The sequence below is a fragment of the Podarcis pityusensis genome, assembly GCF_964106645.2.
Source record: "Podarcis pityusensis genome assembly, chromosome: 2".
NCBI classification, from domain to species: Eukaryota; Metazoa; Chordata; class Lepidosauria; order Squamata; family Lacertidae; genus Podarcis; species Podarcis pityusensis.
Genome location: NC_138029.1, coordinates 7,472,766 through 7,487,701, shown reverse-complemented (window position 1 = coordinate 7,487,701; position 14,936 = coordinate 7,472,766). Strand labels below are relative to the sequence as shown.

Below are 14,936 nucleotides of genomic sequence, written 5' to 3'. Positions count from 1 at the left end.
ACGTTTGTCTCTGGTCAATGAGCTTCAAAAAAAAAAAAAGTCAGTCCTGACACCCCGCTCCAGGATCAGGATGGTGGAAAGTTACTTTACTTTACACTCACTTCTGCAGGTTTAAACAGTCCGAAAAAATCCCCCCTCTTCTCCTGCTTCCGAAGGGGGTTCAACAATTTTAAATGATGAAAGTTAATCTTTTACAAGCGATTTTCTGAGCTCTAGTTTGCCATGTCTTTGCTTTAATCTATCTACAAAGAAACGGAAGGCTGACTTCCTGTTTAGACCTTCCCGTTTCAGTGCCAAATTGAGGTAAACTTTTAAGTCCAATTTTCCTTTCTGCTTGCAAGTCCTTATTTAAAGTCCAATTGTCCGAAATTTAAGTACTCACGGGTGATTATTTTAGAAGCCAAATTGTCCCAGGAAAAAGGCAGCGCTCTCCGGCAACGGCTGTGCGGCTTCGCTCCACGGAAGAAGCAGTTGACTCTCAGCACCGCGCCACTTCCCACTCTTCGCTCCGGAGCCCGTTAGTGGGTTCCTTTGCGGGTTGGGGGGGGCGCTAAAGGTGCCCGCCAAGTCCCATGGTCACAGGCTTCATCCGCCTGTGATTTTTGAAAGGGTCCCCGCTTCGCCGTAGCGGAAAAGACCCATTTCACGTGGAGCTAGTCCCTCCAGATCAGAGGGAGTCCGCAGATCAGCTGCTGTCAGCAAATCATAGAATTTTTATTTTGCCTTCTGAAAAGGTCAGGCAATGAATGCTTAATAATAATAATAATAATAATAATAATAATAATAATAATAACTGCAAGTCCTTGGCAATCATTTTTAATGATTTCTATGCAATTTCACACTTTTTACTTACCAATCAAAACTAAATGGTATCAATTTAAGCAAAATATCTTTTGAATTCCCAAGTCATGTTACAACTTTTTAGCACCCCCATTTTTGGAATTTGAAAGGTGAAAAACTGAACATGTCCTAATTGTGCCAAGCTCTCTGGCAGGGACCCTGCAGCCCCTTGATGGCCCTGTGTGGATTCCGGCAGAGACAACAAGGTGGTGCAGGCAGCAGTAGTGATGGAGGAGGAGGCAGCAAACCCTTCTGTAACCCAGCCTGCCCCTTCTGGTGCCCCCTCCCAGATGATCTACTGTTCTGAAGATGCTGTCATCTCTCAAAACACAACCAACCATCTTTGAGTACCAGCCACAACTTCTCCGTCCACCCTCACCAAATGGCGGGGAGGTAGTTAGCACGATGGTTTGGCACCTGTGCTGCCAGGGCTGCATCCTCATCTGGGGGGCTGGCGGGGGCTGGCAGAGGTGATGGCCTCTCATAGGTGGTGGAGCAAATTCAATCAGATCTGTGGAGTCCACGCACGCACCTTCCCCCTCCCATCTCATCTCAGGCTTGCATTTTGAAAAAACATATTTCCCCGCAGACCTGGAGATGAGCAAATGTATTTCAGGTCCAGTGTGGGCATAGCATGAGCTGGATCCTTATCTCTCAAACAGTGCAAATGTCTGCTTTTTAATCTGTGATTTAAGGTTCAGCCCTTGACAGCAGCCTGATTTCCCACCACCTGTTTTTTATTCCCTACACCTGGAGAAACACCACGTCACTAAACCGAACCAAACCAAAAAGTAAGCTACAGTGGTGCCTCGCAAGACGAAATTAATTCGTTCTGCGAGTTTTTTCGTCTTGCGGGTTTTTTCGTCTTGCGAAGCACGGTGTCGGAAAAGTTTTGGAAAAGCTTCAAAAATCACCAAAGTCTTCAAAAACCTCAAAAAAGGCTACCGCACCGCGTGCTATGAGTTGCTCCTCGAAGTCAAGTCGCAACTGTATTAACGGTTTTAAGAAAAAGGAAACAAACTTGCAAGACGTTTCCGTCTTGCGAAGCAAGCCCATAGGGGAAATCGTCTTGCGAAGCAACTCAAAAAACGAAAAACCCTTTCGTTTTGCGAGTTTTCCGTCTTGCGAGGCATTCATCTTGCGAGGTACCACTGTACAGAGCTTGTTTTTACCTCAGGATGTCAGAGAAGGCTTCCACACCAAACTTTGATGGGCAGTAACCGCCTCCAAAGCAGGCCAGGTGTCCATTCACACTGCACACATTGACCACCCTCCCTCTGGCTCTCCTCACCAGCAGCAGCATGTGTAGCGTCACGTCAATCAACCCTAGCAGGTTGACATTGATCACCTTTGCAAAGTCATCTTTGGTCAGCCATTCGTTGGGACCTGATGGGACACTTATTCCCTCATTGTTCACCAAGCCCCAGAGCCCTGTGCAAGAAGAGACAGCTATTATTTCCCAAAGGAAATGATATGTAATGAATTGAAATGATATATAATGAATTTTTAAAATGTTTAAAATAAGTTTGATAAAGAAACCAGAAACCTTTTTATTAGGAATTGTAGGTACCAAGATCCCAAAGGAACAGAAAAGACTTTTAATGTATGCAACGACAGCCGCATGGATGTTACTTGCCCAGAGATGGAATGAAGACAAAGTCCTTACCAGAGAAGAATGGCAAACTTGAGACACCACTGTCAGCAGATGAAAACATTGGCAGGACTGCAATAACACTTGTAATGCAGAAATTATTATGGATAAAATGAAGTGACATAAAATTTGGATGAGGAAATAATATGCAGTTGAAAAGGTTGATAATACGGCCCACGGAGCGGAAGGGGGAAGTCTGAAGATTCAGAGAAATCTCTAAATGTGGGTATGGATTTGGTATTGTTATAATCTTGTAAAAATCAAATAAAAATTATTTCAAAAGAAGAAGAAGAAGAGATAATTATTGTTCCAGGTTCCCACCTAGCATAACATTTGGATGTATGCTAGATTTTGGAAGTGTGGATGTAGTATTATTCTTGTGGTCTATATTTTGGTTGATATGTATTCTTGGATTTGTTAAAGTTGCAAACAACGAAGCACAGGATGGAGCAAGGGAGAAATCTCTGGAACAACATTGGGATATCAGCTCCGCCCAAGGCATGAAGAATAACAGCAACAACTGGGTGGGTGGGGAGACATAACATCTTACAAGGACCGGAAGAAACACCACAGGCAGAAGAATTGCCACACACAGGAAGAACAAGGATGTAGTTTGAGTTCCTCACTTGTAGTTTCATAAATCATTTAATGTGTCAACACGAATAGAAGTTATTAATATTGCAGTTGTTGTATAAAGGATTATTATTATGACTGGAATGTAATGAAAATTAATAAGATTTTGGAAGGCAGAAATAAAGAAAATAATAGAATCATCAAATTTAGCACACAGGGGCCACTTTATCTAAATTATATAATTCAGCATTGGAACCATTGGTATTAATAATTGTATTATAAATTGCTATTGTTATAATGAGGCTATTATTGGATTGTAATTGAAAACCAATAAAAATGATTTTTTTAAAAAAAAGTTGGATGGGCGGTTCATCATAATTTCCCCAACTACTATCAACAGGAAGCAATAAAATGGGCAATATTTGTTAAGAGGAAAGCTGTAATTAAAAGCATGGGAGTCCTAAAGCTTCTATTCACATCACTCTTTCAAAAAACCAAAAATGGGTATCTGCAAATTGAGAAAGACAACACAGAAAACACTGGACTGAAACAGACAATTTTGACCAACAAATGTTTATCTCTGGAGATATACCGAGAGAGAGAGAGAGAGAGAGAGAGAGAGAGAGAGAGAGAGAGAGTTCAGTATGCGTCCCTGCTCTTGCATTTGATCTTAGTATTGCTGGAGATCCAATATTTCCCCAGGGATTCACACAGTTTTAAAAGGAAGGCCAACCAGTGACCTCTGGGGGCCATTTTGGGAGGCCTTTACATGAAATTTAGCAAAGAGCATGAAGGCTTATCCAAAGTAGATCTGTTGGATAAAACTGATCCAGTTGACCTAGTGTACTTAGACTGCCGACTCCTGAATAAGCTGAGCAGTCATGAAACTGGTTAAGAAGCAGGACACAGAGTAGAGGAATAAATGGAATATCTAGATGGGGAGATGTAGAAACTGGAGTTCTCCAAAGATCAGTGTTGGGACCTGTGGCTTTTATCTTATTCATAAATGATCTAGAATTAGGGGGAGCATGAAGTGGGCATGTTTATAGCCCATCTTTTCCCCACTCTAAGGGGCTTGAAGTGGCACACATGGTTCTCACTTTCCTCATTTAATCCTCACAACCCTGTGAGGTTGGTTAGGTTGAGAGGCAGTGACTGCCCAAGGTCACCCAATGAGCAGTATGCCAAGTGGGGATTTGAGCCCAGGTCTCCCAGGTCCTAGTCTGAAACTCTAACAACTAATAATAATAATAATAATAATAAAAAATATTATTTATATCCCACCCTCCCCAGCCGAAGCCGGGCTCAGGGCGGCTAACAACAAATTATCCCACATTCTAAAAACATTTCATTATAAAAATTAATTAAAATCAAATTGATGGCAACCGTTAAGCAAAATTCTGTGCAGATTGCCAGAGGAGGGAGTCAGGCTGTGCCCTTGCCAAAGGTCTGGTGGAACAGCTCTGTCTTGCAGGCCCTGCGGAAAGATGTCAGGTCCCGCAGGGCCCTAGTCTCTTGTGACAGAGCATTCCACCAGATTGGAGCCGCAGCCGACAAAGCCCTGGCTCTAGTTGAGGCCAGCCTAACCTCTCTGTGGCCTGGGACCTTCAGGATGTTTTTATTTGCAGACCATAGGTTCCTCTGTGGGACATACCAGGAGAGGCGGTCCCATAGGTACGAGGGTCCTAGGCCGTATAGGGCTTTAAAGGTTAAAACCAGCCCCTTAAACCTGACCCTGTACTCCACCGGGAGCCAGTGCAGCTGGTATAGTATAGAGTTGGGTGTCATCGGCATACTGATGTCAACCCAGCCCAAAACTCCGAACAAGCTGGGCGAGGGGGCGCATAAAGATGTTAAAAAGCATTGGGGAGAGTATCGCACCCTGAGGCACTCCACACACCAAGGAGTGGCGCGATGACAATCCCCCCCCAAGCGCCACACTCTGACCACGACCAGAGAGAAACGAGCGCAGCCATTGAAGGACTGTGCCCTGGATCCCCATGTCGGCAAGGTGGTGGTCCAGGAGTTCGTGATCGACCATGTCGAAGGCTGCTGACAGGTCTAGAAGAATCAGCAGCCCCGACCCGCTTCGATCCAGCAGCCTGCGGAGATCGTCTGTTAGGGCGACCAGAGCCTAACCAGAGGAAGAAGCAGGCAAGTGGCACAGAGCAATGGACAAAGAGATTAAGTCCATGAAAGATCTAGGTGTGTTCTCACTCACAGAGTTGCCACCGGGCAAGCAGGCTGTGAGTTCCAGGTGGGTTTACCGCTTGAAACCCACTGACGCTGGAGAGCCGCAGTATAAAGCCAGGTTAGTTGCTCGAGGATTAACTCAGATCTCCAGGAGGAGCTGTACATGATTCCTCCTCCGGGGTTTGAGAATTTAAGGCAGGATGTTGTGTGGAGATTGCACAAATCCATCTATGGATTACATCACCTTTGTTAGGTAGATTTATTGCTTTATTGTTCGGCGTCCGGCACGCTTCCCCTGCACGCCTCTGCAGGTCGTAAAGCAATTAGGAGAATTGCACAGCGTCCGTGTTGAAAGGGCAGTAAAACAAGTCCCACACATTTCTTCTGTCCTAATATCACTTTATTTGCTCAAAAGTAGCATATTTACAAACAAGAAATTCCATCTGATTCAAGCTGCATCTTCTTCCTCTGTTTGCAGCTGCGTAACAAAGCTGCTTTCACTTTTCACTCAGCTCACAGCATTCCAAGCGGCTTTCGTCACGTCCTGGCTTACTTCCCTTGTAAGCGCCTCCTCTCAGCCTCGAGACACAGAAGGTTAACCCTTCACTACACCCAACACCCCCTCTTGTCTCGCGCCTGAGGGGAGAATCGACCCTTGGTCGTCCCAAACCCAGACCTTCACAAAACTCCCCATGTCTTTGGAAGGTGAGTGGCTTCGTGAACCCATCAGCTAGGTTCTTGGCAGAGGGACAATACTTCAGCGCAACTAATCCCTCCTGAACACTCTGGCACACATTCCGAAAGTGAATGTCTAGGTGTTTAGTTCTGGCCTTGAACTGACCTGACTCTGCCAAACGCAGGCATGGTTGATTGTCCTCGAAAACACGTATCGACAGACAATCCACTTCGCAGAGTTCCTGCACCAAGCAAGCATAGAACTCTACTTCTCTGCACACCTCTGAAAGAGCACTAAACTCAGCCTCAGTGGATGAGAGCGCTATAAGACTTTGCTTCTTGGACCTCCATCCAACTACTGAGTTCCCAAACTTCACCACTAGGCCAGACACAGACTTGCGATCCTCAAGATTAGCCCAATCCGAGTCCACAAAGCAAGTCAGTTTGACTTCTCCTTGTGCTGGCAACCTAAGACAAAATTCTTTGGTCTCCTGCAAATACCTCAGAACTCTCTTGATGCCATTCCAGGCTTGCACACTAGGGTTTGAAGCTTCCCTGCTGAGCAGATTGACAGCAAACACTATATCAGGTCTGCTCCACTGGGAGAAGTACAACAAACTCCCTAGGGCTGACTGAAACACTTCAGTATTTTCGAACGCAGCGCGTTCTACTTGCTGGCTGTCCTTCAGGTAAACTCTGAATATCCTCGAAGGATTCAGGTTCACATCTTGCAGAACCTACCCAGACGCCTGAAGCGTCGTACCGATCAGGAGGCCTCCTTGTCCTCGCTGATCTCCTCAGTGTGAATCCTGGTGACCCTGCCGCTTCACTGGGTCCAGCTAAATCATCCTCAACTTCAGTGTCTTCCCCCTCTGACCTGCTGCGCCTCTTGGGCCTTACAGCTGGTCCAGCAGGTGAAGAAGGCTCACTCTTTGGCTCAAACTTGACACTTGCCTGAGGAGGTGTTCTAGGTTCCCCCCTCTGAGGGATCCTGAGCTGTCCCTGCCTTGGACTCTGTCGCTCTGGACCGTGGTCCCCAGCAACAAGTTCCTCTTCCTCCTCAACATCTGAGTCATAGAACTGCTGTGGAATCACGTCTGGATTAGCGTGCAGACGCTTCCAACCGGCTTGCTCACAGAACTCAGCGCTATTGCTTATCACCAACCTAGACTGGTCTCCACTTGGGTACGCAAACCGCCAGGCCTTTGAGCCAGGCTCATACCCTACAAAGATCATTCTTTTAGATCTTGGCTCACCTTTTTTGCGTAGAGCCTTTGGAATAAGCACCCAAGCCTCACAACCAAACACACGAAGGTAGTGTACCTTAGGCTTCTTTCCATGCAGTAAGAAATACGGTGTATTTCCTACACTAGAGTTGTACACTCTATTCTCCGTATGGACCACATAGCGCCAGGCCTCAGACCAATATTTCTGGGGTAGCCCTGCGTCCCACAGGACCGCAGACACAGCTTCCTGCACCATCCTGTTCTTTCTCTCTGCCAGCCCATTCTGTTGCGGAGAGTAAGGAGCGGTCAGTCTGTGGCTAATCCCCTTCTCCCTAAAGAAATCCTGTAAAGCAGAACCAGTGAATTCAGCACCTCTGTCACTTTGAAAACCACGAACTTTGGTGGAAAAGGTTACCTCAACTGCGGTGATCCAATCCCTGATCATTTTAGCTGCCTCCCCTTTCGTTTTCAGAGAGAAGGTCCAAGCAGACCTCGAAAAATCATCAATCAAAAGCAGAGAATACTTCGAACCTCCCAGTGACTCAACAGACATGGGTCCACACAAATCTGCATGAATTAATTCAAAGGGTTGTGTGGTCTGCCTCTCTGACTTTGGATATGAGCATGTCACAACTTTCGCCTGTTTACATGCATTGTAATCTAGAAATTTGTCACAAACATTAAATTTGCACCCTTGTGTCAGCTCTGGTGCTTTCTGGAGATATTTGCAATTCAAATGGGTGAAGCGTCGGTGCCAAATATGTGAACAACCATGGTGAGGCGCTACATTCACACATTGGCCCTTCGCATCTTCGGTGTCATCCTCTCCTGTGGAAAAAGGCACATTTACAGCAAACTAATTATCTTTAGACTGCACTGTGTACACGTGTTTCCCATCCTTGGAGAATTCACATTTGTCACCTGCAAAAGAAATTTGAAAATCATCAATGAGTAGATCATGCACACTTAACAAACAGTTAGTTAAACCGGGCACTGCATAAGCTTTGACTTCATGCTTAAGGAAAGGACAGAAGAAATAGCCTGTCTCTGTTAGCCTTTTTCTGCTTCCATCTGCAATTGTCACATATTTCTCAGTTTTTACTGTCCTGCAATTCCTCAAAAGACTGCTAGATGGCACTAGCGAATTTGAGGCACCAGAGTCTATTATTACAGTGAGAAAGTCTTGTTGTTTACATTCCTGGGTCGCCAGGGCAACAATCTCCTCACTACCCCCCTCCTTGGGGCTTCTGCAGATGTCCTCTCTGGTTGTCACGGCAACAGACTCCCCCCGGCAGGAAGACTTGCCCACGACCTTCACAGCTTCCGTAGATGCAACTCTCTCAGTTGCCATGGAGACTGGACTTGTCTCGGCGTTCCCACACAACTCTGAAGCTCTTATCTCTACTTGCTGCAGGTGGCCAGCCTTGAAGCCTTTAGCTCTTTTCAGCTTCCCAGGCTCCGACTCACGACGTAAACAACTCTTGGCAGTTTTTGGAGAAAGAAGCATCTCTGAGTTTTCACTGCTCACTGCCCCCCCACTGCTCACAGGGTCTCCAGGACGTTTTCCTGCACCCTCTCTCCAGGTTCCTCACACAGACACGTTGCAGCATCCACACAGCTCCCAGGCTCAGCAAAAGCACAAGCAGCATTGCTAGCAACAACAACAGCAACAGTCCCTTCGCCCCCCTGTGGGGGCTCCCAGCTCCTCCCAGCTGTGTATCGGCTCTCAAGAATGTGGCCGGTGCCATCTTGCCTCTCCCTTTCGGATGCAGCCACTTCTCGGCCCTTGCTTCCCACTCAGCTCCACAAGCTTCTCGGAGTGCTAGCCAAGCGGCCTCTGGCTTTCTTGCACCCAGCACAACAGGCACCAGATGAGCATCCACACTTTCTGCCAAAAAAGCAAGCACACGCTTCTCAACTTCACTTTGCTCTGCAGCCCTCTTAGCCTCTGCTTTCCCAGCTGCATTCTGTGTGGGGTGAATTACATTCCACAGCTGCTCCCCAACTCTACTTGAAAGCTCCACTGCAACCAACTTTGGCTAGTCAGTTTCTGAAATGGCAGTTTTAGCTCAAAGCCATGTTCACGGGGCTGAGCCATTGCCTCCCTTCTGTTGGCCTTTTGCAAAGGTACTCACTCAGCAGCCAAACTGGGCACTCCGGACGACATGGCTCTCAGCTCCCTCTCCGTCAGCCTCCTCCGATCTGCCCTTTGAAGTCTTGCTTGGCAGTCGATCAAACTGACGATCAGCAAATAAAGCTTCAAAGCCCTTTCTCACACGCTTCACGTTCACCCATAACCTTTGTTAGGTAGATTTATTGCTTTATTGTTCGGCGTCCGGCACGCTTCCCCTGCACGCCTCTGCAGGTCGTAAAGCAATTAGCAGAATTGCACAGCGTCCATGTTGAAAGGGCAGTAAAACAAGTCCCACACGTTTCTTCTGTCCTAATATCACTTTATTTGCTCAAAAGTAGCATATTTACAAACAAGAAATTCCATCTGATTCAAGCTGCATCTTCTTCCTCTGTTTGCAGCTGCGTAACAAAGCTGCTTTCACTTTTCACTCAGCTCACAGCATTCCAAGCTGCTTTCGTCACGTCCTGGCTTACTTCCCTTGTAAGCGCCTCCTCTCAGCCTCGAGACACAGAAGGTTAACCCTTCACTACACCCAACAGACCAGAGCCGTCTCGGTCCCATGACCAGCGCGGAAACCGGACTGGAATGGATCCAGAGCTGATGTTTCATCCAGAAACCTGCCAAGCTGTTCAGCAACCGCTCTCTCAATCATCTTACCCAGGAATGGAAGATTCGAAACCGGGCGGTAATTGGATAGACCTAAGGGATCTAATGATGTTTTCTTTAAGAGTGGGCGCACCACTGCCTCCTTCAGTTCCCCTGGGAATATCCCGGTGCCAAGGGATAAATTGATGATATCCCCCAGGGGGGCCTGCACCTCGTCTGGACACGCTCTAATCAGCCAAGACGGGCACGGGTCGAGAGGACAGGTGGTGGGCTTTCCAGCTCGGAGGAGTCTGTCCACATTGGCTGGGGATATCCGGTCAAAGTGGTCCAATACTGGACCCGAGGACAGTCGAGGGGCCTCCAGTTCCTTTAGTGTATCCAAATTGGCAGGGAGGTCATGGCGGAGCAACAGGACCTTCTCCACAAAAAAGCTCGCAAATGCCTCACAGCTGTGTGTCAAATTGTTATCTAAATTTGGCTGTCCTTCAAGGGACGTTAAAACCTGATTATACTAAATAATTGTGCTGGGCGAGAGCTAGCGGATGCAATGGAGACCGAGAAGTAAGACTTCTTAGCGGCCTTCACTGCCATCTCATAGGTTTTTATAAAAACCCTATAAGATGTTTTTGAGGCTCCGTCACGGGCACCCCGCCATACTCACTCTAGCCGTCTGAGGTCCCGCTTCATTTTCTGAAGCTCCTTGGTAAACCAGGGAGCCCGGTTTCCGTGGGGTCGCAGAGGGCGCTTAGGTGCGATCTCATTGATGGCTGCCAGGAGCTGGATATTCCCGCCCTCAACTAGCTCAGTCAATGAGTCGCCAGGGGGAGCAAGGTCCCGCAAGGCTTGGCGGAATCTGTCAGGGTCCATCAGCCTCTGCGGGCGAGCCCAAATCGGCTCGCCACCCAAGCAGGGTGGGGGTGGAAAGTCAATCCTGGCTTTCAGAGCGTAGTGATCAGACCATGGCACCTTCATCGAAGGAGACATGATCACATCTATACAAACGCCAAAGATCAAATCCAGCGTGTGGCCTGCTTGATGTGTGGGGCCGAAACAAACTGGGAGAGCCCTAGCATTGCCATGGAAGACGCCAGGTCCAGAGCCTGTGAGGAGGGAGTGGCATCGGCATGGATGTTGAAGTCCCCCAATACCAATAGGTTAGGGAACTCCAAGGCCCAGGGAACTACACCACACTGCTTCTCATTCTCCAACACTGGAACACGTGGACATCCAATGAAGTTGAATGTTGGAAGGTTCAGGAGATAGGGATGCCCACCCACTTGGATGGTTTTAAAAGTGGATTGGACAACCAAGATGTCTATGCTCTGCCTCTATACTGGAAGCAAAAATCTTCCAAATACCGAATGCTGGAAAGCACAGGAAGGGAGAGTGCGCTTGATTGCTGCTTTTGAGAAGTCATCTGCTTGTAACTGAATGGTGGCTGAGAAGAGACATTGGCCTGATCCAGAAGGTGATACCTTCCATATTCTCTGCTCTGGGCTCCCCAAACACATTTAAATGGGAAGCATCTTAAAACATATTGCAATATAGCTGCTCTGGTTCCTTCTTCTCCCAAGTATTTCCCCCCATCTAAATTGCCTCCTTTCCCGGCAGCTATTAGGAGGAAAAATTCAATGTAGATCAGCCAAATGACTCCAGAGGCTTCTCCTACACTGCAAAATCTGGCTAATCAGTTTGAGGTCCTGCAGCTGCTTGTCAGTTAAAATTAAAATCTTGCAACACCGATTATGATATCTGTGCTTTTAGAATCAGGTTGATCAGTGGACATTATCAGACAGGAACAATTATCTTAATACAAAATGAAGTTTCACTATGTGACTTCACAGAACAAGCTGCTGTCAAAGGCACAAAGCAATAATCTTTCAGGTTATTTGGCAATCCTAGCAGCTCTTGACAGAGGTTGAATTAAGGTCACCCCATGGAATTCCTTCCCCATTCATTGCCTTATTGATTTTAGTTGTTTCTAATACTTTTTAAAATGGTCATACATTTTTTATTATTATTATTATTATTATTATTTTAGTTTTTCTAATATTTTATTAAGGATTTTCTTGTTTTACAGAAGTAAGTGTAATGCCTCGTATTTTTTTCCCATGTAACATTTTTACAAATCCATTTCATTTGTTGAGGCATTAGGGGGAGAAGAAGAAAAAAAGGAAGGAAGGAAAAAGAAAGGGGGAGTGGGGGGAGGGGAGATGGATGGGGGTGGGGTCGGGTGGCGATGTTTCTATTATGCTTAATGTATGTAGAGTTTGGTGTCAGCGTTACTTGTGTTCCTTTGGTGGTGAGAGAGGTTGGGGTTGGCCTAGGGTGTGATTGGCTGTGGTGATCTTTGTTTTCGTGCGTGAGTGAGGTGGGTGGGTGTTTTGGACCAGGTTAGCCATATTGATTTGTATGCTGTTGGTGGATTATTGTCATTGTCTTGTTGGGCTGTGTATGTGATAAAGGGGAGCCATACCGGGGTATGTCCCCATGTCAGTTTCAGTTTATTAGTTAATTTTTCTAGTAGGGCTGTTTCCCATACTATTTGGTACCATTGGTCCATGCTTACTCCTGACAGGTCTCTCCAGTGTCTGGTTATGGTGTTCCTGGCTGCTGAAAGTAGGTGGGTTATGAGTTCTTTATGGTGTAAATGGGCATTGTTGTCTTGGAAGATGTTTAGTAGGGCCAATTCTGGGGTGATATCTTATACTTGCTTAGTTATTTTACATATTTCTCGTATGGCTGTTGTCCAGAATAGTTGGATTTTGGGACACTCCCACCACATGTGGAGGTATGTGCCTGTGGAGGTGCACCCTCTCCAGCATTTTGGTGAGGTTCCTGGGCGTATTAGCGCTAGTTTCCTTGGTGTTAGGTACCACCTGTAGGTGAGTTTCAGTGTGAGTTCTTTTCTTTTCGTTGATATGGATTTAAAGGGGGGTTTAGACCACATTCTGGTCCATTGAGTGGGGTTAATCTCATAGCCTATGTCATTCTCCCATTGTTTTTTGATTGCGTCTAGGGGGTTTGTGGGATTTTGGAGTAGTATTTTGTATATTGCGGTACCGTCCCTTTACCGTTTCCCTTTGTTGTTAGGAGGAGGTTTTCAAAGGTTGTCAGGGGCCTAGTTGCTGCTAATTTTACTGTTGGGTTGTTTAAGAGGGCATGTAGTTGGTGTTGTGTTAACCAGGGCATTTGGGTGTCTTCTAGTTTGTCTTGTATTTCTTGTGTTGACAAAGGTTTGTTATTTTTATAAAAGTCTATTAGGCGATATAAGCCTTTGGTTCGCCAGGTTTTTATCTGAAGGTTGTGTGCTGCATGGTGGAATAATGGGTGGTACGCCAGGGGGATTAGTGGGGATGGGGTTGGGGATAGTTTGCCTATTTGTGTTTTCCATGCTTTGAGCATGGTCTGTATACATTTTATTTTTGATATACAGTGGTACTTCGGGTTACATACGCTTCAGGTTACATACACTTCAGGTTACAGACTCCACTAACCTCGGATTAAGAACTTCAGGATGAGAACAGAAATCGCGCTCCGGCGGTGGAGCGGCAGCAGGAGGCCCCATTAGCTAAAGTGGTGCTTCAGGTTAGGAACAGTTTCAGCTTAAGAACGGACCTCCAGAACTAATTAAGTACTTAACCCGAGGTACCACTGTATTGGGAGTCACTCAGGTCATATTTTGTGGGAAAGTGGAATAAAGATAAGCAGATGATGATACAGATAATCCCTGGCCTGATCCAGAGCATGGAAACAAAACAACAAAAAGCTACCTTTGTTCCCCACTTGTTCTTTCACCCACTCCGTCGCTGCCGCAACGCTCTCTGTACTGGTGACATCCAGAACGGTGGTTTTCAAGCGCTCTGAGGTGACCTTGTCCAGCTGCTCTGCCCCCTTCTGGGTGGTACAGGTTGCCAACACCCACAGACCCCGGGCATCCAGATGCCTGGCAAGGTGGTTCCCAAAGCCAGAGGAACAGCCTGTGATGAAGACATATTTCTCCGTCAGGTTCTCCACCGTCTGTCTCTCCTGGTACCATCGGCGAAGGAAATAAAGCCCCAGCAGGGCAGCTAGGTAGAGCCACATGGCTGAAACCTGCAGGGAAGAAGTTTGCAAGAATGAGGGCACACAGGCACCTAGCAAGCCTTGGAGAAACCAAATCCCAACCCCTGCTCCACCATGAAGCTCACTGCTCTATTTAGCCTCCCTCGCAGTGTTATTGAGGGGAAGGAGAAATGAAGCAATGAGCTGCTTGCAGCAGAGGCAAGCTAAAACAAGTATAAACAATAGCTCTAGCTAGCTGCTTATTCACTGAACAACCAAATGAAGAGGAACAGTATGATCCTATAAATATCTAGACATAAGCAACACTAAGCTCAGATATTGTGCAAGCCCAGCATTAGCATCCAACAGGTCATATGCCTTATTTTGCCATCACTGCACCACATATTGCACTTGCTCAAGGTCCAATCCCCAATTTGTTTTGTTTGTTAATTTTATTTTTCAAGTTTTCAGTTTTACAAAAGATCTGAAATGCAGTACATCTTCAGAAATAAAAACATAATTTGACTTCCCTCCTCCCCTTCTGTTTCATCTTCTGGTTTCACTTTTATCACTGCATTTCCCCTATAGTTCCTTATAATTGTTACTATCTAGTTTCCAAATAAGTTATTATTTAACTTCTTGTGTTGTGTTCTTCCTGCTAATGTAGTTAAATGTTTGCAAATATTTTTTAAATAATCCACGTATTTCCCCCATTCTTTAGTGATTCTTTATTGACCTGATTTTTAAACACATATGACATATTTTGTCATATGATGAACTGGAGAATACAATGAGAAGTACAAGATCAAGAGATGTTTTTCCAATTTAAGCAGATCAATTGCGCGCATCAGGAAATATAGCTCCACTTTTTGTTTTCTTTCTTGCCCTCTCTCTCCCTCTCTCTCTCTCTCTCTCTCTCTCTTTCTCCATGTATAAGAGGCCCATAAAAGTGCCTTTTTATATTCAGAACATAAGAAAAATGTGTGTGTGTTTG

At 46.1% G+C, this 14,936-nt stretch overlaps 2 protein-coding genes and 1 pseudogene across 3 annotated transcripts in view; 1 reads left to right on the top strand and 2 right to left on the bottom strand.

Moving 5' to 3' along the window:
• LOC308470975 (retinol dehydrogenase 7-like) overlaps positions 1–14,936 on the bottom strand; it is a 267,166-nt gene that overhangs the window by 61,868 nt on the left and 190,362 nt on the right. The window lies entirely within an intron of this gene.
• Positions 1–14,936, top strand: part of LOC308471104 (17-beta-hydroxysteroid dehydrogenase type 6-like) — a 78,683-nt pseudogene that overhangs the window by 31,520 nt on the left and 32,227 nt on the right. The gene's annotated exons all lie outside the window — the stretch shown is intronic.
• LOC308471117 (retinol dehydrogenase 7-like) lies at positions 2,001–14,797 on the bottom strand. Its single transcript, XM_080995098.1, has 2 exons — positions 13,672–14,797; positions 2,001–2,271 (listed from the first exon to the last, which is right to left on the bottom strand). Exons 1-2 carry the CDS (start codon positions 13,982–13,984, stop codon positions 2,009–2,011), a joined length of 576 nt encoding a protein of 191 aa, XP_080851224.1. The 5' UTR covers positions 13,985–14,797; the 3' UTR covers positions 2,001–2,008.